At 37.8% G+C, this 27,566-nt stretch overlaps 2 protein-coding genes across 4 annotated transcripts; both read left to right on the forward strand.

Annotated features, from left to right (window-relative positions):
- The first annotated feature begins 16,220 nt into the window (after window positions 1-16,220).
- On the forward strand, window positions 16,221-19,378 carry LOC133866718 (peptidyl-prolyl cis-trans isomerase CYP28, chloroplastic). Its single transcript, XM_062303339.1, has 2 exons — window positions 16,221-17,042; window positions 18,946-19,378. Exons 1-2 carry the CDS (start codon window positions 16,328-16,330, stop codon window positions 19,152-19,154), a joined length of 924 nt encoding a protein of 307 aa, XP_062159323.1. The 5' UTR covers window positions 16,221-16,327; the 3' UTR covers window positions 19,155-19,378.
- A 3,121-nt stretch (window positions 19,379-22,499) lies between these two features.
- LOC133866716 (homeobox protein knotted-1-like 3) lies at window positions 22,500-27,412 on the forward strand. Of its 3 annotated transcripts, none has more exons than XM_062303336.1 (6): window positions 22,500-23,072; window positions 24,303-24,423; window positions 26,239-26,432; window positions 26,503-26,634; window positions 26,725-26,861; window positions 26,945-27,412. In XM_062303336.1, exons 1-6 carry the CDS (start codon window positions 22,653-22,655, stop codon window positions 26,979-26,981), a joined length of 1,041 nt encoding a protein of 346 aa, XP_062159320.1. In that variant the 5' UTR covers window positions 22,500-22,652; the 3' UTR covers window positions 26,982-27,412. The 3 variants fall into 3 exon arrangements, with proteins under 3 accessions (XP_062159320.1, XP_062159321.1, XP_062159322.1); XM_062303337.1 differs by having other exon boundaries at window positions 26,948-27,412; XM_062303338.1 differs by having other exon boundaries at window positions 26,956-27,412.
- The last annotated feature ends 154 nt before the right edge of the window (window positions 27,413-27,566 follow it).

Genomic DNA, 27,566 nt, shown 5'->3' on the forward strand with positions numbered 1-27,566 from the left:
CTTATATGTTCTTAAAGTATGTGATTTTCACTGTATTTTTAAGTGGATTTGTTTTGCTTCGAATCTAGTTAATTTAAACGTTATGCGTATTCATACACGATTAATTAGTTGAAAAAAAAAATGGTGAACCCAAGTATTAAATTCTGTAAATTATGGATTCCTAACCTTGGATTAATTAGTTCCATTCAATTGCCAATCTTGATCAATATCTCCCATTGAAAAATTTCACAAATTGAATTTTCACCTTCATCTTTAATTTTCCACAGCCGTGCCCGTCTGGAATTGCTGTGGCCTGTGGATAAGAGAGCTTTTATGTGTAGAGGTTTGCCAAAGTTGTTTAGCTGGTTAGTAATTAGGCTTTGCTTGATAAAACTTTTCTTTTTACTCAATTATTATTATTTTTTAAACAAAAATATTAACAAACAACCAAAAACACAAAAAAAATTAAAATTATTTTTACTTTTATATAACTTCATAACACTTTCTTTTTTCTTTTTCTTTTTTTAAAAAAAAAACAAAAATACCGTTTAAAAAGCATTAACATGTTAGTTAGTTTACAATTAAAGGGCCCCCATAATTGTATAATCAGCCTGTCATGAACGCGTTTCCCAAATTAATGGCCAGCACATGCTTGCTGGATCTGATCATGGGCATGTCTGCTGGCGGCTCCCTTTGTTCCATCAATTAATGATAAACGGGAAAAAGAATAAACAAAATAAGATGAAATAAAAAAGATACAAAGAAAAAAAAAAGACGTTTGATTCCCGATCTGTCTTCTTAATTAAATATATAAAAAGATCTTTTATATATATGAATAAAGAAGTAGTCTTCTATCATGGTGTTGCTGAAGCTGGCCATATGGGACGGTGACAGAAGGACAAAATGGGCGTGACTGTGAAACTAATTTCTTGAAAATTCAATTATATATTATCATGTATATACATTAATTTCTAACCCATGTCGGCAAAGGATCTTATTATCAGTAAAAAAATAAAGGGAAATGTTAGATTTACAACACTAATACAACAACTGTACAATAATCTCTCATACTGGGGCCCACCCTCATGTGAGGGGTTGTTGCACAGTTGTTGTATTGGTGTTGTATAAGAATCAAATCCCAAAAATAAATAAAGAACTACAAGGTGGATAGAGATTTTCAACAATTTTGTTTATCAAATTATTAATGTTAGCGATTCAAGTTATAAATTTTAGAAAGCTTATATGGAACTCACTTTTCCGAACAAATATGACATAGAGTACGTGTTCTAACACATAAATGATAAATCTCATAAAAACTTTATTATATTTATTGTCTGAATTACTAACAATTTAGACAATAAATTGCTCGAAATACGGGCTCCTAAAAGGTTCTTGGTAGTACAAATAACTACAAGGTAATGCCAAATAAACTCAGATTGTGGAGCCAACATGTATAATCATAAATCATTGCAATAACCTTGTTAAGATAGTTTTTAGTACAGTGGCACAAGTTTTTGTAAAGTCCTTTTTTCATTCATGTAAAACAATAAATATTAGTAAATGAACTTGTCGGGGATGCCAGCCAAACCCACTCCGATGCTTAAGTTAGTCTTTTTAGGAGAATTCAAATTGAGTCTATATATTCAAAAATTCATCTAAAGAATATATGGTGGTGTGCATTTATTTATAGATGAGACTTCAACCGTTTACTCCGGATATAGTAGGAACTGATTCCCTGGCTTCGAGATTTCTTCCCGACCTACCCAGGATTCTGGCAATCTGAGTATCCCGAAATTTGATGCTTCCAAAATAATTCTGGCTTCTTATGAAATTCTTGACCGGCTTTAGCCTTTGCTTTTTTATAAGCCTTAGCCTTAATCTTCTAATGTAGCTGGTCTTTCAGGACTAATATAAGTAAATGGGCTTGTATGAATTAAATAAACTCATCTACTAACTATTGAGAATATTTCTCAACAAATCTGTTCGGGAATGTCAAAGAAAAAAGAGTTAATTAGGTGCTTCATCAAAAAAAAAAAAAAAAAAAATTATTGAACCTAAAGCTTATTTGAGGTGAAGATCTCAAGCAATGAAGCAGTACTCTTCGGTGGATTCCAAACTAAGAAAAGCAACTACATGCTTTTGTAATTAGGCCAGGACATTTCCCATGAGATAAACAATTCAAGTAGTGAGAGATGATGGAAATAAATACTAAAAATAATTGGTAATTGCTGAATTTGAGATTTCTCCTTTATTAGACAGCAAGAGGTCTAATTTCATTAGGCACCCAATGAAATTATGAATCCTTAATGCACTAGAAATGAGACTTTAGAGACAGAACCAAGTGGCTCTTGGGGCATGCTCCCCTCCAATTTTAAAATTTGTGTACTATTTGAGACAGAATTAAGAGACTGATCTCTTCAAAATTTGTGTATAATTTGAGACAAAATCAAGAGACTGATCTCATCACCATGCAAAGATGGATTTCTACATGTGGAGGGATCCAAAGTTTTGGCCTCATCACTCAATGGGGCTTATGTAGAAGACAGAATGCCAACCAAAACATTGTCGATCTTATTATATATGTTGCCAATCATTTAGACTAATCAGAACCTGACGTAGATCATTAAAATCATGAATGGAAAGCAAAACTAGACCTAGGTTTGGTACACTTGAATGGCGAGTTAATAAAAATAGGAAAATAGATATTACTAGAAATACAAGAAGCTGGAATCGAATAAACATTCCAATTCTTTTGAATGACCAAAATTTTTAATTGAAATTGAATTATATTTTTTTTCCAAATTATCTAAAATGCCATTTTCTTTTTTGGCAAAATAAAAAAGGAAATCGTCTCATGGGTGGCCAACAATCACAACCAAAAGCTTTGGGGGTGGTCGCGGCCACTCCTAGTGCTTAGCAGCTTATGGTTGGGTGGCCGGCCACCATAATACTATTTTTTAGGAAAACTATATTTAAGGCTATTTTGTTAGTAGGGAAATAGTTATATATTTCTCTCCTTGTTGAGAGAACCTTGGAATAGCTATTCATGGACCTTTTTCTATATACCAAACATGACCTAAAGAAAAATTAGTTGGAATTTCTTCTTGCATTAAACCAAGATCTTATGCTCCGTTTGTTTCGGCGTAAAATGATTTCTGAAAAACGATTTCAGCATTTTCCGGTGTTTGGTAGGGGCGAAAATAATGGTCAACGAAAATCATTTTCGGTTTGACCGTAAAAGCTTCTTTAATTTTCGGAAAACGATTTATGATTTTTAAAACTGTAAATCGTTTTCCGAAATGAAACTCTTCGTCCTTACACGCATGTTTGATATCCGATCATCAGAATTTAAAAATTATCGGTCGTCGAAATTCGGTCAGCGTCGGAGTCCAACAACATCCGGTCGTCGGAATCCAGTCGGCTCCGGAGTCCGAGAACATCCGATCGCCGGAATCCTACCGGTGCCGGAATCAGGTCACCGGAATTATACCGGCGTCGGAATCCGGCCACGGGATGACCAAATTCAGGCCGGAATTTACCGGTTTCAGGCCAAGCCGGCCGGATCTGGCCTAAACGGCCGGGATCCGGCCGGATCTGGACGGATCCAGTTATTGATCCAGTCGGATCTGGCCAAAACGGCCAGGATCCGGAAGATTCCGGCCGGAATCTGGCTATTTTGGTCAGATCCGGTCAAGCTTTTTCGCCGGAATCCGGCGACGGCGACCCGACGTTGCCGGATTCCGGCGACATTTGCCAAACTCTGATTTTTGCATTTCGTAATTTTTTCGTGCGAATCAAACACCGAAAAATATTTTCAAAAAAATTATTTTTTCTGAAAATAATTTCGCCGAAATCATTTTACGACGGAAATCATTTTACGTCGAAACAAATGGAGCATTAATTTGCAATCTTCTCAAAAAAAAAAAAAAAAAAAAAAAAAAACAAAAGATCTTAATTTGCTATGGGAAGGGTCACCGGTCACCCACCTAGCTACGTGTAAAGTTTGGTAAACCTCCACTCTGTAGAGTGTAGATCTTGTTGGTCATTGGTCAAAGGACTAGACAATTCTAGAACTTTTTTTAATTTTTTTGAACTGGACAATTCTTGAATCATACGTTGAAGCATCACCGCAATCACCTCTTCTCTATATTTTTCGAAATCAAAAGATATGACAATTTTACTCCGGCTGATCTGCTTGGTTTCATTATTATTAATTTGCTACATTGCATAATGTCTGTGTGTAATTTGGACTGCAACATAAATTGTAACAACCCCTCATTAGAATCGTTTATAAAGACCAATCTTATCTAATAAAGAATCAAAGCAAAACTTAATACCCATAAAATCCTTTATGATCCGCCAACGGTATGTGAACTAATCATCTTCTCAATTCACGACTGGAGTGTTACAATCTCTTTTAAATCTCAAACATCCTCGTCAAGATCATATGATCATGTGGTGGCATTACTAGGTTGTATATAATGAAACTAAGGTGTTACATGAAGCCTCACCGATTAATACCAAAACCTGCATCCTTATAATTCAAATTTATCAACCCCTGTTTCAACACCTTAAGCAGAATGAATTTGAATCTTAACAAAAATGAACTTTTGCATAAAAAGAGTCACCTGAGCACAGATAACAACAAAATGGGTATCCTCTAAACAAGTTATGTTCATGAAGTTTTTCGGAGTATTCTATGCTAGAAGCCTAAAATCCCACTACTACAATACATACAAAAGTCAAGCCAAACAAGAATAGTCTAAGCCAAACGATGCCTACTCTTTCTCTATGTGGAAAATTCAGAGAGCAATATTCGAGAACTGAAACTTGCCTTGAGGAAAACGTTTGTCTGAGTCGTGGAGCTACCTACCTTTTCTCTCGTGTTCAACGGTGCATCATGCATGAGCACAAAACTTTTCTCTCTAGAGTATCACCATCCCATGCATGCTATATCTATATAAACGCTAGCTTCAGAAAGCATGCAAAAGTTTCAACACACCTTCATCAATCATCACTGAGAGAGAATATTCAGAAGAAGGGAAGAGAAACAGAGAGAAACCGAGGATGGCCACTGGAGCAGTTGATATGATGCTTCGGTGTGTCTTTCAAGGAAGCTTATCAATGCACGACATGGAGATCGAGCGGAGGCCATATCACCGCAACTGTAGCTGCGCTCTGCATAAGTTGAAAGACGTTTCCTCCATTAATGCCTGTTCTTCTCATCAGAGGAATGTTTCATTCCCCAAGAAACATTCTTGGACAGATTGTTGTTCCTTGTCCATATCTGCTTCCAAATCCTCTTCTCAACGTTCTCTTCTCGGTGACTTGTCAAGCAGAAACAGAGAGGATGACAAATTTCTCCAGAGGCTTGACATGGCTCGGTTAGAAGAAAATTAAGGTTAGGAACTGAGAGGCTAAATTGTATCTCTGTTTCTCTGTTTCTAGTCCTCTGGCGCTTCTCAAGACAAAGCTCTTAGAAGTGAGTGCACCGGTTTCTTCTACCTTCAACCTTGTACATTCTGCCAAGTTTTATGTATAAATTGTTTTCTGGTACTTTTTTCCCTCATTAAAAAATGGGGTTATATATATATGTATGTATGTATTTGTATTAAATATCAAAGAGCTCTTTTTTTTTTTTTTGAAAACAAAATTAACTAGAAAAGGGGTTGCCATTTGCCAATAACTTCTCAATGAGAAGAACAAGAACAGGGTATATGCAGGGAACCTCCCTGTCTCTCTCTCTCTCTCTCTCTCTCTCTCTCTCTCTCTCTGTGTAAAATCACCTCGGTTCTCTCTTCATATTCCTACAAGGGTAATGCTTGGGTGAAGCAAAGCTTCCGGAATTCATCCGGAAGTTTTGCTTCACCATGGCATAGTTCTTTTTGGACTGATTTGACAACATTAAAAGATGTAAAACTGTGACAGAGTGAGCAAACATTTAATCAATGATGTGAATGCCTGTGTGAGAGATAATTGAATCCAAATTCGTAAGTTTAAATCTTGGATTAACTGGTAACGAGCATTGTATTAAATCATATTATTTGGAGACTCAGACATTATGAAAATCTCGGATAGAACAACATGGGTGAAGTAAAGCTTCGTTAGTGCGTCCTTCGATGCAAACACTTATTGAGAAGATGAATTTCTCTTTCAGAAAACACAAAGATAGTTTGTTTGGTAACGCTTTTTGCTTTCTACTAAAATAAACATAAATGGATAATTACACTTAATCCCCTGATTTATTCACGGTGTGGCGATTTACCCCTAAATGTATCAAAATTGGTACATGACCCCCTCGAATTTGCCAACGTGCGACAAAATCGACCTTCCATCCAATCGCCCGTTTGTTTGGACGGAAAGTCACTCACGTGACCGTTTAAGATAGAGACCCTCCCCAAGTCACGTGACTTGCACGTGACCGACTTTCCGTCCAAACGAACGGGCGGCTGGACGGAAGGTCGATTTTGTTACACGTTGACAAGTTCGGGGGGTTATGTACCAATTTTGGTACGTTGAGGGGTAAATCACCACACTGTGGATAAATCAGAAGGTTAAGTGTAATTATCCCAAACATAAACATTAACAAACAACTTAAAACACATAACATTGACAAGATACTCGAAAACTACTTCACTTTTGTGTTAAATCGAAACATATTTTCAAATAAAAAGCAAAAAGTGTTAATAATAAATGAAAATTCTATTTGATTATTAAATGAGACCCCAACACAAAATGCCAGTCTGTTTTATTAGAAACAGGGGAGGGTTTCTCCAAAAGACTTGGAAAGTTTATATTTGGTAATTATATGCGGTAGTAAATAATAAGAAAGCAACGAAAAGAAGACATACATGCCATGTGCTTTACTCTCAGAGACATCAATTAACTCTTTGTTTATTCTAACTTCAATGCAACCATGTAGTCCATGTAGACGTATAAAATAGAATCAGATTCCCTCGAAACTCCCCTACTTTATTTTCTATTCCTTTTTGAGTCAAAGATACTGCTCACTTGAAACAATGCTCACCATTAGCATTAAAAATGACCACCAACATCATGATCAAGGGAAAACATTGTTAAGATACATAATTATATATGTTTATGTCTTAAAAAGTGATTAGTGAGACAAAAGGGTCATTAAGTGACATCACACTTGACCAGATCCTTTGCTTAGAAATAAGCACCACAATTTTTCAGTCCTTCTTAACTTACAAGGCTGTTGAAAAGATACGGATCATATAGAGATTCCTCTCCGCTCTCAATTTTGCTGACTTGATTGCTAGCATTCGAACAATAAATATGAGAGAGTCTTTATAGAGATCACTTGTTCAAATAAATCTCGGACCACCCATCCTTTCGTTCAGGTAAGTGGTCTTACGGGAATTTTCTCACATTTGCTGACAACTTGAATAAAAAATTGCTGGGACTCCAAATCCGAAAGATACTCCGATCCGGAGTAATCTATGCTAAAACCCCACTCTAAAATGAGTTTTAAAGCAAGCAAAACAGAAGAATCCAAGCCAAATGAAGCCATTTGAGAGCCAAGCCTGAACAGGACAAGCCAAAGTGAAGCCAGCCAACTCTCTCCTCTCTCCCTCTCTCTCACAGAATCTGAAACTTCCTAGGGGATAACAATTGCCTTTGTTGGGTAACTGCTTTGGCAAGAAGCCTCCACACAATATTTCTCTCGACTTCCACGGTAGTGAACTACACGAACTCTTTTCCCTGCCTTGATTATACCCACATTCCAGCTCAGTCACCTTGCCCCTGTTCTATATAAATGCTTCAGAATCCATTCAATGGTTGCAAAAGAATCAACTTCACACATTCACAAGTCACAAACTCTCTCTCTCTATCGCCCCAGGTTCCCTTCCCAACAAACAATATAATCACTACTGTCACACTCACAGGGAACTCAGAAAGGGGTAAGAGGGAGGAGAGAATGGCCACTGTAGCAGCAGAGATGATGCTTCGCTGCGTCTTTGATGGATGCTTATCAATGCAGGACATGGAGATCGAGCGGAGGCCATACCATCGCAACTGCAGCTGTCAACTGCATAAGTTGAAAGGTTTTTCCTTCAATGCATGTCCTCATCAAAGAAATGTTTCATTCCCCAAGAAACATTCATGGACAGATTGTTGTCCCTTGTCCATAGCAGCTTCAAAATCCTCTTCTCAACGTTCTCTTCTCGGTGACTTGTCAAGCAGAAATAGAGACGATGGCAAATTTCTCCAGAGGCTTGACATGGCTCGGTTAGAAGAAAATTAAGGTTAGGAACTGAGAAGCTATTTTATATCTTTGTTTCTCTGTTTCTAGTCCTCCGGCGCTCCTCAAGACAAAGCTCTGAGAAGTGAGTGCACCGGTTTCTTCTAGCTTCAACTCTGTACATTCTGCCAACTTATATGTAAAAGTTTTCTTTTACTGTTTTTTTCTTGAAAAAAAGACAAGAAGAAGAATTGAGGGTGCCAAATCTGCATTGAACGTACCAATTTAACTTTAAGACCACATGCCACTTCCTGATTTTATAGCTCATTTTGTTTGCAATGACAGAGCAATTAACATGGAATAGAACTTGCATGCATTTGTGTGACACCTTATGTTAGCTTATTTCTCTCGAAAAAAGGAAAAAAAACAAAAAAAGGGTTGTCTTGTATATGTCACCAGATTTCATCTCCCTGTACTGCATTTTTCACTGTGCTCTCTGCTGCACTATATGCACTACATAGACCTTTTATCCCCAGTTTCACTTCTTGTTTGTTGTTCTACTTAATTTTCTCCCTTTTGGGAAAATTTTCACTTGGTTGAGTTCTGAAATTCAAGGCTGCATGGGGCTTTGGTTAATTCTTGGTACGAGTGTAACTCTAAAAGTTTCTTAAGTTTTTCCCTAATCTACTTTTCACATTTTTGGTTTCCAAACATGCCTTGGACTCCTATTGGCTACAAGGTAGTTAAGGTCAAATTTGTCATTCACAAATTTTGTGTAGGACAACGTTAAAGCCAAAGAAACTCTAGGCAGCATAATGTACACATTAACATTATAAAAATAGGTTTATATCCAATGACATGTATGTTTGTGTATGTATCTATCACAACTTCACAAGGAAGATAGAGAAAAGAGACAGAAAAAGTATAATTGAAAAAGCAATTGCCATTTTCCAATATCATCTCAATGAGAAGAACAAGAACAAGGTATATGCAGGTACCTCTCTCTAATCACCTGGGTTGTTCTCTTTCATATTCTTACAATTTTTAAGTCAGATGGAAAGAGGTATTGGTTTCCACCTTGTTACATTTCTTTTTTCCTTCTCAATGGAGCCACGTGGCATTTCTTCGCCTGGCCATTGCCAAGAAATCATTGGTGATGTCACTGGTATTGGCCTCTACACCATGTAGGCATCAGGATCACGACAGAATATATATATATATATAAAGGAGAAAAAAACAGATCAAGCTCATTTTTTATCTATGCAAGATGCACCTGAGAACCCAACTTGATGACCCAAGAAAAAAACATACACATACAGACACATGCACAAACTCACAGAGAGAAAAAAAATTGGAGTGACCAAATGAAACCATTCTCAAGTACTCGCTTTGTGCTATGTTGGAATCCCTAGCCAATTAACCAGGCTGCTAATGTGACACCAAGAGAGTTAATCTACATTGGGTGAGTGAGCTGCTCACATAGAGTTGGTGGATTATAAAAGTATTCATGAGTGCTAAGTCCTGCATTGGTTTCTTACTAGGTAAGACTGGACTTGATAAACAATTCTAGAGAGCTCCAAGTGTAACTTGACTAGTCATTTTGAATCAAATTAATTAAGTTCTACACCCTGAGATACCTGGATAATATCCTTTAAGAGGTGGATTTTTTTACCTTCTGCATATATGGCATTGGATCAAAACCATTACCTGCATGAATCACTCAGTAACGTCCAAACTCATTTTCCCCACATTCAGAATTACAAAACTAATTGTCAACTTAGTTCACAATTAAATTTGAATGCAGCAAATCCCCATTTTATCACTTGACCGAAGGTAATATGCTCCCAACAGCATTGGCAGCCAAAAAATGTATACATCATTTTCTTTGCTTTCTGTTAGAAAGTTATTTGACAACATTAAAAGATGCAGATTAAGACAACAAACAAAGGAATTGATAATTGCCCTAAAATGACAGTAATATCAATTCCATGCAAAAAAAGAAAAAAAACAGAAAGACGTTTAATTACAGCTTTATATGACATGTGATGCAAGATGACTGAAGTCTCAAGTGTAGGATGAGGTCAATAAAATAAAGTATATAAAAGAAAGCATGTTCTAAAGGCAAATACTGACTGAGTAGGCCAAGTTCTCTTTAGTAACACTAAGAGAGATACAGAAGCTTCTACCTAGACTTGAGGTGCAACAGAATGCAGTTTTTGGCACCATTCTGTAATATTGTATGTCAAACATATTGACTCAACCTTCATAATTTATTTTATTTTTTTCAAAAATTAATCTTTAATACATGGAAATGCTATTTGACTACCAAAATGAAACACATCCAGCTGGTCGAGGCTGCCAAATTAGTGAAACCCCAATAGAAAATACCAGTCTGCTCCAACTCTCATCTTCACATTTTCTTCTTGAGTCAAAGTTAAATTTTACTTGAAACAGTTCACACCCTTAGAGATATGCCTATTATATGCTCAATTACTCACCTAGATTTGAAACCTCATAATACAAAGGGATTACGCATAAAGTGCCTGCACTACCAACATTTGCTCAGCACAAAGAAGAACAAACAACAGCAATAATGATGACAAAATAAAATGACCACCAACATGATGATCAAGTGAAAACATAGTTGAGAGACAGAATTATATGTTTTGTCTTAAAATTTATTAGTAGGACAAAAGGATCACTAAGTGACATCACACTTGACCCAGATCGTTTGCTGCATTGAAATAAGCACCTGCATGATCACATATAACAATAAAATTGTTGTCCTTCTAACTTACAAGGTAGTTGGAAAGAGACTCCGGAGTAATCTATGCTAAAAAAACCCCAAATAACAAAATGAGTTCCAAAGCAAGCAAAATAGAATACACCAGGCCAAATGAAGCCATTTACTAGCCAAGCCAGAACAGGACAAGCCTAGTGAAGCCAACCTACTCCTCTCTCTCTCTCTTGGAGCTTAACTTAGGTCCCAGAATCAGAATCTGAAACTCCTAGGGGAAAACATTTGTCTTTGCATGACTGCTTAGTCTGCTTTGGCAAGAACCCTCCAGACTAAACCTCCCTCGACTTCCACGGGGGTGAACTACACAAACCATTTTTCCCTCTTGATTACACCCACATTTTCTTTCAGGAACCTCGCCCCTTCTCTATATAAATGCTTCAGAGAAATGGTTCAAAATATTCGAATTCACACATTCACAACCTATTCCTCCCCCTCACTCCTGGGTCCCCTTCCCAACAAAGGCACATAATCAATATTCACACACTCACTGGGGACTCAGAAAAGGGTGAGAGAGAGAGAGAGAGAGAGAGAGAGAGAGAGAGAATGGCCACAGGAGCAGCAGAGATGATACTTCGAGGTGTCTTTGATGGGTGCTTATCCATGCAGGACATGGAGATAGAGCGGAGGCCATACCACCGCAACTGCAGCTGTGCACTGCACAATTTAAAGGGTGTTTGCTCCAATACTTGTTCTCAACAAAGCAAAATTTCTTTTCCCCTGAAACAGTCATGGACATGTTATTCTTTGTCCACAACACCATCCTAAGCCTCTTCTCAAAACCTTCTCTCCTTGACAAATCTTTAGTCAGGAACAAATACGATGCAAACGAGGTCTTGTCTTATAGACAACAGAGTTCTTCAGAGGCTTGATACAGAAAGTTAAAGTAAAAAGGTTAGGAACTGAGTTTTTTTTTTTTTTTTCTCTCTTTTTGTAGTCTTCCTATACATCCTCCTCCAGAAATTGCAGATTGCACAGATTTCTTCTCCAGTAAACCCTGTACATTTTTCTGAGTTTTATGTAAACAGTCTGTCCAGTTAGTTTTACTTGCCAGAACAAAAAAATCTGTATACTTTCATTTTGTCTGCCAGAATGCTGCTGGTGAACATACACTATACATATGATAATTTGAAGTTCAAATTGCCCTGAAAGATAGCAAATTCATTTTGTTTGCAGTGATAGCTCAATCTAATTCTAGGATGCAAGACATAGGGACATAGTCATAAATACGATTAAAATATTTGGTAATTGTTTGCAGAACAAAATTTTTGGTTGTTATATATCTATTGAAATTCCTATAGCTTGGCTAGCTCACAAATCATATCATAGTTTATGGCTTAAGCTTGGAATTGTATAGGTTACATATTAGCCGGGCTATTGTGAGGTACAAAACTTTGGTTGTTAGGCAAGAAAAGCAGTAATGGTGCAGCACATTAAGGCAACAGGTCCATCTCTCTCTCTCAGCTCCTCATTTTCCTTGTTCCATTATAAGGGCAAAATGTGGGAATTCCCCTTTCAGAATATTCTTTTATTTCTTTATCTCAAATAAGAGAGAAAAGAGAGCCCCAATGTCAGGATTTTTGTCTATATTTACACTCGTTAACCAATGGCAACCATCAGTACAACATAGTGAAATAAAAGGAGACTACTCTGCGTTGTTCACTTAATAACCTGTTTCATGAAATCAAAAGATATGTTATGGACCAGGTTTCTAAGATCATTTACTTAAATTGGAAAAAGTTCACTCTGAAATGACCTGGGTAGCATATTTTGTGACTCTCCTCAGTGGGTCTGAATCATTACCTGCATGATGTACTCAGGATATTTATCCAATTCAAACTCCCATTTCTAATATAACATGAGTTAGTATATTGTTCAAGATGAATTGTAAAGTAGTCATCACATCCCTATGCACTTACTCTCCAAGCATGAATAATCCACTTATTAAATTTGCTTGCATGGTAGCTGCAGTTCACCAAATACAGATCCCAAAGAGACAGATGAGCTGAGTATTTATTGGTCCCTTTTTTGCTTCTTTTTTTCTTATTGATGTTTTAACAACTTGCTCCCTAAACTAATTTGTCACCTAAATCGGCTTTCTCTTGGTCAGAAGTGTATAAAAAATTGTTAATAGCATAGGACAGAAAAAGGGGGAGAAAGAAAGTGTCACAGCAATAAGGTTGATACTTCCAACAAAACAACAGTTATAACTGTCTCTTCTGACTTTCCTCTTCATTTCTTGCCTATTATATCACTAAAAGACAAGTGTCAAATGAGCTATTAAAAAGTAAAAGAAAAATGATTAACAAAATCATTTCAGTAACATTCAACAACTGCAATCTTATGCCTTGGAGAAGAGTGAATAATCCCAGCGCTAAGTTACCTGCATGACAATGGATAGCATGGATTGAGTAAATGATGTTTGCAAAATATTTTGTTATTTAAAATTTAAGGGATCCAACAATTATAGCCACACTTGAAGTACAAAACCAGATCTAGTTTTTCAATTTCCTTGTTCTCCTGGCAATGGCAATGCCACATGCAAATATAAACCATACAGTGATAGAGCAAGTGGATTTAGTCTGAAGGATCAGCAGTGGAATTCTGATTTATTTGTGAGAGTAAAGACGGGGAGAATCCCATTTACACAACCTTTGCCTATCCACTTGAAATGTGAATATTAAAATTGTACTCTTTTTTTGGACAAACGTGACGTGTGAACTTTAATGGTGCAATATTCAAATATGACAATTGAACAAATACTAGATACAAAATGTTGCATCAAACCCATCTGAAGATCCACTTGAAGTGTCTTTGTTAACAGCAGCAGGAGGCACCAAGTGACTCAATAATATAAATTGTGCTGCATAAGCCACTGGCGAAATAATATATTTAAACAGCTCAATTCTCCTAAAATTCTGATAAATGCTTCATTTAGAAAGGTAAGATCCTTCTCAAGGGATCAATTTTGCACATGACATGTGAAAATTTTAAGAATCTAAATGTCAACATTGGAAATGACACAAAATACCATCCAGGACTCGCGCCAAGGAGAGAGAGAGAGAGAGAGAGAGTGGGTCATTGTTCAAGAGCAGTCACTCAAACCCTTTTAGAATATAATGAGAAATATCTCCACAAACTCTGAGAATACAATACTGGATCAGATCGAAAGATCCAAATCAAATCATCCAAAAAAAACTATAGGTCCAACCCTCCATTCTTTGGACTTAACTCTTAAGGCTAAAAAAAAAAGTGTACATTTCTCTCCTACCATAAAAACACCCATGAGACAGAGACACATAAGGACTGTCTTCCAAGCCATACTACTTTCTATGCTTATTGAAACAAGAAGCTAATAAACCTGCCAGTGTGTTAGGCATAACCCACACAACCCCACAGAGAGGAAATACAGGCGACCCTTTGATTAACAATGAGGCTATAGCTACCCAAATTGACAATACAGGCGACCATCTTATTAAGATGCAATGAAAAGCTTGTAAAACTATGAGGCTATAGTTACCCAAGTGAAAAATAAGTGATGCAATTCCAATTTAGAATTTGGATGAAATTAAGAGGGACGACAAAGGTGTACCTGTGTGTAGTCCAGTGATCCTCCGATACTTTCATATGATTTGATGGTTACCAGGTTTTGAGATGAGAAACATTTTATTGATTATTTTCGGATTTAGTAGAACAAACCTATGAAATTTAAGATTAAATTTAAGCCAAGTAGATATCATAAAATACCTTTACATTTTACGGCCTATGTTTACGGCAGCCGACTTTATCAAAACTGATAAGATGATAACTATTTTTTCTTTTGGTGGCTCTACTTATTAATATTTAATGACAATATCATGCTTTTATCTATCAAAGACATTTTAATTTGACTTATAGGTGCTCTCTTCGTAACTCGACCACAAAATCGCAATTCACTTATACTCCGTTTGTTTCGACGTAAAATGGTTTCCGTCGTAAAATATTTTCGACGAAATCAATTTCAAAAGAAATTATTTTCTCAAAAATATTTTTCGGCGTTTGGTTCGCATGAAAAAATTACGAAAAGTGAAAATGCAACTGTCGCTGGAATCCGACGACGACCGGTCGCTGTCGCCAGAATCCGGCGAGCATGTTTGGCCGGATCCTGCTAAAATTGCCGGATTCCGATAGGACACCTCCGGGCCCGGTCAGTTTCGGCCGGATCCGGTCAGATCAGGCCGGATTCCGGCCAGATCCGGTAGGATCAGTAGCCGGATCTGGTCATATCCGGCCGGATTCCGGCCATTTTGGCCAGATCCGGCCGGATCAGTGTCCGAATCCGGTCAAATCCGGCCGGATCCCAGCCATTTTGGCCAGATCCGGCCGGATCAGTGTCCGGATCCGGTCAAATCCGGCCGGATCCCAGCCATTTTGGCCAGATCCGGCCGGATCAGTGTCCGGATCCGGTCAAATCCGGCCGGATCCCAGCCATTTTGGCCAGATCCGGCCGGATAAGTGTCCGGATCCGGTCAAATCAGGCCGGATCCGGTCAGATCAGGCCGGATTCCGGCCGGTTTCTGTCCATGGCCGGATTCTAGCCAGATTCCGCCGGCATTCGGCGCAGTTGCCGAATGTTGCCGGATTCCGGCGGCCAGCGGTATTCCGGCAACCGGCAGGATTCCGGTGGTCGGATTCCGACTCCGGCATTATTCCAATGACTTGATGATACCGGATTCCGGTGCTGCCTATTTTCGAACGACCGACTATCGTCGGATTCGACCAATCAAATATCAAATGTGCATGTAAAGAAGAAGAATATAATTTTGGAAAACGATTTACGGTTTTAAAAACCGTAAATCGTTTTCCAAAAATTAAAGAAGGTTTTACGGTCAAACTGAAAATGGTTTTTGTTGACCGTTATTTTCGCCCTTACCAAACACCGTAAAATACCGAAATCATTTTACGCCGAAACAAACGGAGTATTAATAACTACTTCCGATGTCAAATAATACAAATTTTAAATAAAATTCACATTAAAAAAAAAAAAAAAAAAAAAAAAAAAAAAAAAAAAAAAAAAAAAAAAAAAAAACCAATTTGCAAGGGAAGAATCCTCAAAAACTTAATTTACAAAATGCTAAAATTACACTTTAATCGGATGAGATAGTAATCATAACAAAATAAACTTATCATCAAGATAACCTTTGGACACCATATATATAATTTTGAATTCGTACACCCTTTCCCTTTCATTTTCTTTTCCCCCAAACAGTCCCCCTCCTATCCAAATCCTAAAAACTAAAAGGAGAGACCCCACTGCTCCATATGGCAACCAAGAAAGACCCAATCCAGAACATGTTCACTCTATCATGGCCCGCTCTTTAACAGCCCATTATCCGCAACCCCTCCTCTGCCACCACCACAACCACCACCCACCGCTCCACCTCAACCCCAAAACCCCACTCACCCGCCGCTCCCTCCTCCTCCTCTCCTCCTCTTCCCTCTCTCTCGCCGCCACTCCGCCACCACCCTCTCCTGCAGCCTCTCCACCACTTGACACCACCATCACTGACCGAGTCTTCATGGACTTCAGCCTCTGCTCCACCGCCACCACCACCTTCCCTTACAACGCCACCGCTGACGCCTCCGCCACCCCACTCTGCTCCGACTCCCTCCCCTTGGGCCGCCTTATTCTCGGCCTCTACGGCCACCTCGTCCCCCTCACCGTCTCCAACTTCAAGTCGTTGTGCTCGCCCTCCTCCCCTTCCACCTACAAGAACACCCTCGTCCACAAAATCTTCCCCGGCGAATTCTTCCTCGCCGGCCGCCAAGGCCGCCGCGAAAAAGCCGAGGTTCGACCTCCGCTTGAATTGCCACGCAACACCGAGACCGTCGACTCCAGGGCCTTTATGCTCACGCATTCGCGTGCAGGCGTTGTTTCGCTGTGTTTATCCGAGAATGACGATGACGATGACATCAAGCTCGACCCCAACTACCGGAATGTCGAGTTCTTGATCACCACGGGACCAGGGCCATGCCCTCAACTTGATAGTAAGAACATTGTTTTCGGGACAGTGCTTGAAGGTAAGAGTTTGTGTGTTTTTTAAGTGCTTTTGCAGTCTTGTAGCTTTCATGTACAGACATTGAAATGTGTATTTCCTTCGTGGGTTCATGTTCGCTTCTCCCAAAATTCTAACTTTAAATGGGAGATAGAGTGTCAATGTTCAAACTCAGAATTCAGAACTGAGCTCTTTTGGTTTGACCAACATGTTCATTGTTTGGTGCTCGATCAGGTTTGGTGTTTCGATAATTGATTGACAAAATTCAATTCTTTGGTAGAAAGAAATGTGATTAAATGTACAGTTTTTTTAGATTAATAAATCGGTTTCGGAAGTTTTCCAATTTGGTTGTGAGGTTGCTGGAGCCTTAGGGGATTCTATTCTCAATCTTTTTGGTTAAACCGGGTCATGCTAGACGAGTGATAGATCTCTTTACATGTTGGAGAGGTCAGTTCTGTAGTTTTCACAGTGCTGCATTGTGTAAGATGATTCCGCAGCACATAATGTAGTGTATTTGGAGAGAAAGAAATTACTATAATTTTGAAGACTACAATAGTGGATTTAAAGGCTTTTTTCTTTAGTACATTGTATCCAGCTGCCTATTATTACTTTCATATTTATAGAAATGACTATAATTTTGAAGACTAGGAGAGAACGGTAGTGGATTTCAAGGCTTTTTTCTTTAATACACTGTATCTTTGGGCGACTGCCTATAATCACTTACATATTTCTAGTTTTCACGTTTTCCTTGCTTTTTTTTTTTTTTTTTTTTTTTTTTTTTTTTTTTTTTTTTTTTTCTTTCTAGTTAGGTATTTCTCTTGTATGCATATTGTGTACTTGGGTTACACCTTGCGCTTTTTAATGATTTATTGCAATTCTATGAGTTATTATAGGTGTGGAAGTTTTAAGGGGTTGGTAACTTTTTAGCGGTAGTTTCACACTGCTGATTGACTAGGTACTCTGGACTGTTATGTAAGGCCATTGTCTCTTGCTTTGCGTAGTTGTGGAGGTATTTGAGTTAAAAGTTTTGGTGAAAAATGGAAATGAAGTATAAAATCATGGTGAACTGTTATGTAAGGCCATTGTCTCTTGCTTTGCGTAGTTGTGGAGGTATTTGAGTTAAAAGTTTTGGTGAAAAATGGAAATGAAGTATAACATCATGGTGATGCCTTTCCCCCAAAATCCAACAGATGTTTATGTAGGCTATAATGCATTTGGTACTTTATCTAGTGAGAGTCTGTTTCCTAAACCTGTTTTTTGGAACAAATAATGTATGCGTTTCTCATTATGGTGTCTCGTTTGTCCTTCTCAAAAGTTCAATGAATATATATTTATATATATATATAGAAGTTCAATGTGCTCTGTTGTTATATTGGCCGAACAAGAAATGATTATCTTGTGTGAAAAACGGTGATCTTGTGCATTTATCATCTTTTGTGGACTATGTGGAGTGCATCAGGGATCTTATTTGCAGTGCTAACCCATCAAAATTCTGTCTTTTGCTTATAGCATACAGATCTAGATAGCTCAAATTCTCTGTGCTAAGGTAATAAAAATGTCACTGCTTTCTTTAAACATGTGAGACACTCCCAGGTATAGGAGTTGATTTCTGGATTAATCTTGTGTTCCCTGCATATGGACTGCCCTTGCTAGTGTACATGTGAAATTGTCAAGATGAGCATCTTCTGTAGTACATCCACAGATCTCTGATCTGTTATGCATGAATTATTTGTAATTGGACAACAGATTGAAAAATTCTTGTAATGAGATTCCATTTTGGACTTGAAAACCAAAAGATTAACTCAGTAGCACAAGCATAAACACAAACATGCATGCAGAGGATCTTTAAAGCAAAAATTTGTATATAAAAGAATTTCTGACATATTATCATCATCTCATCACTGACCTCTCAGAGAACTTTATCTCAGGTTTGGATGTCGTGGCGGCCATAGCCTCCATCCCCACATACAAACCAAATGAACGAATTCGCCAATTCAATGACTTGGCTGAATATCTTGGAGATGGAAGAGCCCAAAATGCTCGTGCAATATGGAACAGGCCTCTTAAAACTGTGTATATCAGTGACTGTGGAGAGCTCAAAGTGGCTAAGCCTTCCCTTCCTCCTAGTCTACCATAATACCAGTACTCACTGATTCGAGGTCCCTTCTCGTACCTACTTGTCTATTTTTCTTGTACGTTTATCTTATCTTCCTGAAAAAGAAAAAGACTTATACTCAGCTTACTTCATAAAGACCGCAATTCAAAATTCTTTAATTTTCTAAATGCAATTCATATGCAGTGCCTATTAAATGGATTGGAGAATAATTTGTTTTGTAAAATAAATTTTTAGCTTGGATACCATGATAATGTTTTTACCAGTTACCCTGAAGAAGCTTAAACTAGTATAGAATGATCTAATTCATTTACATATATGTTCAACAAGGTACTTATAAAAAAAAAAACATATATGTTCAACAAGGTGTGGTAATGGATGAACATATTTTGGAGTAAAGCTATAAGGAGGAACCATGTTTTGACCTGCCATCTTATGCATTAGCAACTTCTATTTGATCTTCTATCCTGTATGGAATTGTTGGTATTCTGTTCACAATCTGTAGCTCTTATGAGTGAATACAAGTTCAGTAACTTCCAGAATTTACAGCTAAAGAGGGTGGCATCTGAGGCTTTGCTTCAGATTGTACTTTTTCTTTGTTTCCTCTTAAATCAAAGTTTTGGTTGGGAAAAACAACACTTATCCCTCTCAAACTTACACTAACGTAGCAAATGCCTCTCAAACTATTAGCCCCTTTTACTTAGTCCCCCACTGCTAGGATTTTCTGTTAACTTGGACAGCAAACACATCATGTGACCCACACGCGACATGAAATGTTCATTATACTCCCGATGAGATGTGGGGAAACACCAATATTTTTTTACCGTGGACGATTTTTTTAAAAAAAAACCTAATGCAGGGAGTATTATTGTCATTTTAGGTTACATGCATCGCATGTGACCCATTTTACATCTGATTTAATAAAAAGCCTAACAGAGGGTGTTAAGTGAAAGATGTAGTAGTTTGGAGGGTCAATTATAACTTTTCAAGTTTGGAAGTCACAGTAATTTAAGTATAAGTTTTGAGAGAGATAAGTAGTTTCCCCTTTGGGTTTATACTTCAAACTGTTCTTCCAAGCTTGCTTGTTTTCAAGAAGCCAGGACCTGAATGGTGCTTAACCGGATCAGGATTCCATCCATCTTGGCCCAAAATACAACTACTGACCAAAGCACAAAGTGATGGAGGCCAATTTCAATCGGCACAACCCATAGCAAAGGCTACATTGACCAAAGATTATTTTATCCCATTTCTAGGGCCTTGTTGTAGACCCATTGAGGTGAAGTGAAGCTCTAAGCTATCTAAGAGACATTTAGTTGAGCTGGGTTGGACAAGGGACAATTCATCGGACAGCCCAACCAATTAATTGGGCATGGGTATGGATTGATAATTACTTTTATGACAGATTTTGTACAATAGGACTGTCCTATTGCATGAGATCAAAATTTCATGGAACAGTACAAGCAAGTGGGGTTAGTTTATATGAGAGCCTTATTAAAATGCAATGTGGACAATCTTATTGTAAGAGATCAAATCCAAAATTTCAAATCAATGGATTTGAACTCAATGATATCAAACACATTTCTAAATTCTAATGCTGCAAGTTTCTTCAGCCAGTTGATCTACACGCCACCCACACACATGTTAGTTCCACCTACTGCATCCTAGGAGAACCTTCTCAAAATGCAAATTCATCACCTGCAACTTTGAAAAAGCCAAACACCTGTATACTACCCACTAGGCAGCATCAATATTAAAATATAAATATGAAAGTCATAAGAATTGATGGGTGGGTCACACTTTCAACAAATCACATGCTATGAATTTCCTTGTCGAATCTCTATCACAAGCAATTATGTTTAATAGAACACAAAGAGAACCACAAAACCAAAATGCATAAAGAAATGGGATTATTTATTTTTATTTTTTTCCGTCAAAAGGGATAAGAGAGAGTTATTGGAATGGGATTCTCTCTATTTCAAGTTAAACGGAGATGAGTCATTTCATGATTAAGATTTATTTTGTACATGATGCCATATGGTGAATATATTATTACGTAATTTAAAAGTGCAACGTTATACATCACATTTCTATCTTACTTTGCTGATGTGGCACTACCAGTCAACAATTGTTTCATAAAAAAGAAAAGAAAAAATTTAATGACTAATTGACAATGTTACATGTGGTGTATAACATTTCTCAATTTAAAATTTTACAATCTAAGATTGACACTATTTATATGGGCATTCCTATGATTACGCCGTACTTGTAAAATAATGAAAATGAGGGATCTTAGACAAGTTATTGTGAAACGCAAAGGACCATATGCATCATTACGCAAGGTTTCTCTTAATTATTTTAGTAATTATTGATTGGATTGGTACGCCATTTATAATTAACTTTGTAATAAAAATTATAGTATCCAAAAATTTTTATTTTTAGTGTTTGATGATAAGATAATGAAATAAGCAATCATTATTCATTAAATCTTAAAAACTAATGCACACCAAATAACGAAAGACACGAATACAAGTGTCAAAGGGAACCAATGCAATTCATTGACGTGTGTGTATGATACAGAGATTCTGGGGCCTGTGATATGGTAGTACGATTTAGTTGGGGGGACCGACTACCACCTCGAACATAGTTTAACAGTTGCGCATGTGAGCTCCATGATGTGATTCGTTGTGATTTTAACCATTTGAATTGTTCCTTACCTAAATATTAGTACTTGAGTATCCGTCATCCCATCATCAAATCATTTGAAAGATTTGAAGTTCCACCAATAATATGACGAAGAAAAAAGAGTGTTATATATTATATTTTTATCACACTTGTAAGGCTGCCAATTAGTCATTTAATTTTTTTGATTTTTAAAAGTTAATGGTTGATTCAAGCGCCAATTAGTAGTTGCTCTTTCAACAAAATAAGATAATAAAAAAATGTGTTGTATACTGTATAGCATTAGCCTAAAGAAAAATGCTTGGAATACTAAAATATAACCAAATTTAATTAGGTAAAAAAATGTCACGTCAATTTATAGGTAATTTATAATAAAAACAGTAACACCCTATCACCAACGAATATTTTAATTTTTAAATTACATTACCGGTTGAGAAGAACCAAAAAAAAAAAAAAAATATACAATTTTAAAATAAGAGTAAAATTAGTTTAAAATTCCCGATTAACAATTCAGCACGTCACCGTAAATAATTGTCTTATTTCGAACAATCCCCCAATAACATCGCACCACAATGGCCGGCCACGCAACGACCTCTCCAACCGTCCGATCAGCTCTCGGTAGATCCTCCTGTCACATCCATCTTTCCCTCTCAACTCCACCTAAAAAGAGGAATAGTTTTCCCAAACCATTTATTTCCCCCTCAACTCAATCTCTCACTTCAAAAACCGCTTTTCTAAACCACGCTTCTTTCTTTACTCACTTGAGAGGGAGACACTCTCTTCTCTCTGCTACTGATCTGTACTCTCTTCGACTTCATGTGTAGCTGAAAGCCGCTGACACAAATGGCGTTTCACGACCACGAAATGGCTTTCGAGTCTTTTGGTGACCACGAAAACAGAGAAATGCAACAGCGGCTCTCCGTGTCCGGAGGATCGGGAGCGCCCACGTGGCTCAGTGACGCGATTCTCCGGAGAAACGACGACGAAGAGGACGACGTAGGTCCGGCGACCATGCCGCCGGGTGCTGAGGGCGCCAACGAGAGCGACCGAGAGTGGGAGAGCACCAGGCACAAGGCGGAGATAGCGACGCACCCGCTGTACGACCGTCTGCTGGCGGCTCACGTGGCCTGCCTGAGGATCGCCACCCCGGTCGACCAGCTGTCGAGGATCGACGAGCAGGTCGAGCAGTCGAGGCGCGTGCTGGCTAAGTACTCGCTGCTCCCAAACGGCGCGGTGGACGAAAAGGAGCTCGATCAGTTTATGGTTAATTTCAGTTTGCTTTCTTTTCTTTTTGCTTGTTGATTTTGCTCGAGTTTGATTGCTTTCTCTTTCGGTGGCGTAAAAATTTATTTTAAAAAAAAAAAAAAAAAAAATTCGGGGTTTTTTGTTAATTATTTGAGAAATTTTTTTTTTTAAAAAAAAAGTTCTAATTTTTTAGTGGATAGTAGTACTAAACTTTTTGGGGCTGCGAATGTGAACGAGAATGTTGAGGTGTGGAATCGTTGAGAGAGGAATCATGCTGTTCAGAGTACACTAGTAATTGAAACTTTAGGAGTGCTTTGGAGAATCTCTTTCCGCTTTGTTAGATAATTTCAGTCCTTGTTATCTTTTCAAGTAATGATTTGACATTGATTTTCGTACATCAATGGATGTCAATCTCATGATTGAATTTTAATTTTCATTCTACATTTGTCTTTGAAGCTCGAGTTATCCTGAAGGAAAAAGAGAATCATAAAAGCTATGACATTCTTGGAGGAATTGATGCTTGGAGAGTATATAATCACTATCGGAACCCTCAGGCCTTGTTTGGCAGCAAACTCTAATGGATATGTTCTTGTTTTTGTTTTCGGTTATGTGAAAAAACTCAAAGTTTTATCTTGTTTTTTTCCATGAAATCCAGAGAGTTCAAACTCCAGACGCCCAAAACATCCATCAATTTTTTTTGTGTGGTATCCTTAATAAGAGATGTTGTCATGATGGCTATGTCCTTGTAGGGCCTTGAAACCAAGCCAAAACAGTGACACAGAACCAAAGAGATAACCTTGCCGAACTACTGTTTGATGATACATACGATTGGACTCTGCATCAGTTAAAACTATCACAAAACTAAGTTGTTTTCAGATGTTATTCATTCCAGTATTGGAATAGGATAATACTTACAAAACACATTTGACTCTAGAAATGGAAATCTTGGCCTCACTAGCCAACCAAATAATGATGCCCTTTAATCCTATGTTATCACTAGTTGTAATAAATTGCCATCTTCTAATCACTCTTGAAAGTCTCATTTGCCAGTGTACATCCACAAAATTTTAATTGTATTACTTGCACCCCCAAGTAGATGTATAGTTACAGGTCGACCTATATTCTGGGTCATGACTCATGTCTAATTAATTGATATTTTGCTAATCAAGAAAATATCATTTTTGTTTTGTGGCTTTTCATCTGAATTTCCTTTTTCTCTTCTCTCTGTCTTTGTTCCTTCTGATGTAGACACATTATGTTCTATTGCTCTGTTCCTTTAAAGAACAATTGCAACAGCATGTCCGTGTTCATGCCATGGAAGCAGTAATGTCTTGTTGGGAGCTCGAGCAGTCTCTACAAAGCCTAACAGGTAATTACTAACACCCCCCCTCCTCCTCCTCCTCCTCCTCCTCCTCCCTTATCCAATATGGGGTTGCAGTCTCCACAAACTTGATATCTGTAGATTTTAGCAACTAAAGAAATATATTCCAGTGTTGAAGCCGCAGCCTCAATTATCTTGTTGTATAATTATTTTCATGAAGCATGATGCTTTGCCCGCAATCAAGATTGATTTATAACTAGATGTTTGGATTTTAATTTTGTTGCAGTACAGCAGTAGTACTGTACTTGGTTTCAAATTAGTTATGTGGCTTGAGCTATATAATGAGAGACATCCCCTTTGTTTGAATGTCAGCTCCACAGTGGGATAACAATGAGTTGATGCTTACATCCTGACTAAAGTATTCAGGTTTAATTATTGTCATTTGTTCTTTTCGCCAGGTTTGTTTGTTAGATTATTGATTGCATTCCACGAGATTCCACGAGATTTGTACTGAAGTAGGCCACCTCTTCTCTCGTCATTCGAAAAGTAGACTGAAAAAAAGAATCATCTTCTTCGTTCAAGCATGGAACCCCTTCATATATTAGCCCGTCCCATCTCATACCCACCCTTTTCCTTGACATGGTAGTTCAGTAATTATGTCCATCCATGCAGTTTGTTCACCAGGAAAATATTTTTCTAGTCTCTTAGAAACTTCAGAAAGCAATATTTCTTCAAATTGAATGAAAATCTGGTTTTATTTATTCTGAAACCAAAAGAGTTTTGAGGAAAAGAAGTGCATGATATTCTGTAATCACCAAGCCTGATGCTTGTCATGTGACAACTCCCCCAAGTTGTATCATGCTCATTCAAAGAAATTGACTCTTTTCTTTGTATTTCTTCAAGCTATAGGTGATCTTCTAGATAGCTTAACTTAATTAACTATGTAAACATAGATGGTTGTAGATTTATATATTATTATTATTATTATCTTTTTTTTCTTGGGGGGAAGAGGCTGCTCTTTATTTGCACTCGCGCAGTGGCGGACCCAGTCTTGTGAATATGGGGGGCCAAATTGAAAAAAAAAAATTTGGGGGGGCAAAAAAAAAATAAAAATTTGGGGGCGCAAAAAAAAAAAAAATTTGGGTGGGTGTGGGGGTGGGAAATTTTGGGGCTTGGGGGGGGCCAGGGCCCCCCTGGCCCGGTCCGCCACTGCATTCGCGGTATCTTCTTTATTGTGAGGTGGCAAGAAAGTTATAGGTTGCGCTATTTCTTCTTTTTGGTGTAGAGTAGGTTATGCCTAAAATGGTACTAACATTGTTAGCCAGCTGGAGAGGTCAAGTGGAAAGTTGTAACATTTTAGAAGTTTGGAGAATGACTCCTTTGTGGTTAATGTGGGCATTTGGAGAGAGCAGAATGCAATGAGTTTTGAAGATTGTGAGATTTCGGTGGTAGAACTAAAATCTGTTATGTTCAAATCCTTTTATGCATGGATGGTGGCGTATAATAGTCTTCACTTTTCTAGTTTTACAGAATTTTTGGTTCTTTTTTTCCCTTATAGGGGATGTATTGTGTATAATCGCAGCGTTTTCTATTGAGATTGATTGACTCATCAAAGGGATGTATATATATAGTTCAGTAATTGACCCACTAACATCTGTATATTCTCTGGCACTTCCAAAACCTGAAAATATAAGGCCCAAAAGTTTCTTTCTCAGTCTGGGGTTTGGACTTTTAGTTTGGCTGCAGAGGGTAGCTGATGGACTGATGAGGATATTACCCTTCCTTTCCTTTCTTTCTTTTGTTTTTGTAACTTTCAGAACAGGTTAAAGGGCTAATTTAAATTAAACAACAATGCCTAAACAGGGGTATCTCCAGGAGAAGGTACAGGTGCTACAATGTCTGATAATGAAGATGACCAAGCCGATAGTGACACCAACTTGTATGATGGAAGTCTGGATGGGCTCGACAGCATGGGGTTTGGTCCTCTCATCCCAACTGAAAATGAGAGGTCCTTGATGGAGCGTGTAAGGCAAGAACTGAAACAGGAGCTAAAACAGGTAAGAATGCATAGAGTTCGTTAGTCTATTGTTGAACTGATAAGCAGCTCATAAGCTTTTTGCTTTTCAGGGTTACAAGGAGAAGATCGTAGATGTCAGAGAGGAGATTCTACGTAAGAGAAGAGCAGGAAAACTGCCAGGTGACACCACCTCCCTCTTAAAAGCTTGGTGGCAATCACATTCTAAGTGGCCATACCCAACGGTAGGTTTGCAAAATCTCCTCTAATCAGTCTGGCCACACGTTTTAAAATAGCTCCACTAGCCCTTATTTGCTTTTAAATCTCATATTTAGGAAGAAGACAAAGCAAGGTTGGTGCAGGAAACTGGCTTGCAATTAAAGCAAATAAATAACTGGTTCATAAATCAAAGAAAAAGGAATTGGCATATTAATCCTTCACCTTCTACTGTTTTGAAGAGCAAACGCAAGAGGTAGGCTAATGAGTGACATAATTTTTCTTTTGTTCAATAACAAATTCATTTCAAGAGCTTTTTGCCAATTATAGATTGGATAGAAGTAATGCAGGTGAAACCAGCAACCAGCAATGTTAATTGGACGGATTGGATGAGAAACTATATATCGTTGTGTCCAAATCTTTTGGAAGTTTAGCGTCGGATCACCCCATTTTGATAGATAGAACTGCATGCAAGTAAAGATGTCAAGCTATTTGCAGATCTTTATCTGGCTCATATGGACTTAGCTGCCACCTGTTACCTATGGGCGTTTTGACCTATGCACTGATCAGTTGCAGTCGGACAGGTATGCTTGAGGGCATTCCCATAAATATGATATCTGTACCACAATCTCATCCAAGAGTTTTGAACTTGAAGCATATGACCGGAAGAAATACATGTGGATAGCCTTTTTGAACACCTGCCTGTGGATCTAGGTAGCATTTTTTGTACCACGTGACTCTAGGTTTATTGTTTCTGCTTTTGGCTTCTTCATCTGAAAATGATAATGGCTATAAGTTATGGGTGTATGAATCAGCTCATTTATGGATATAGTGAAGTATTGACATTACATATTTCCTAATTTTCAATGTCTAGCAGTAGCTTGCTGAAAACTGTTGTATATAGATGTAGAAGAGAAAGCAATAGAGTTATTTGAGGTATGTTTAGTTGTTATAACTGTTC

The sequence above is a fragment of the Alnus glutinosa genome, chromosome 4, assembly GCF_958979055.1.
Source record: "Alnus glutinosa chromosome 4, dhAlnGlut1.1, whole genome shotgun sequence".
NCBI classification, from domain to species: domain Eukaryota; kingdom Viridiplantae; phylum Streptophyta; class Magnoliopsida; order Fagales; family Betulaceae; genus Alnus; species Alnus glutinosa.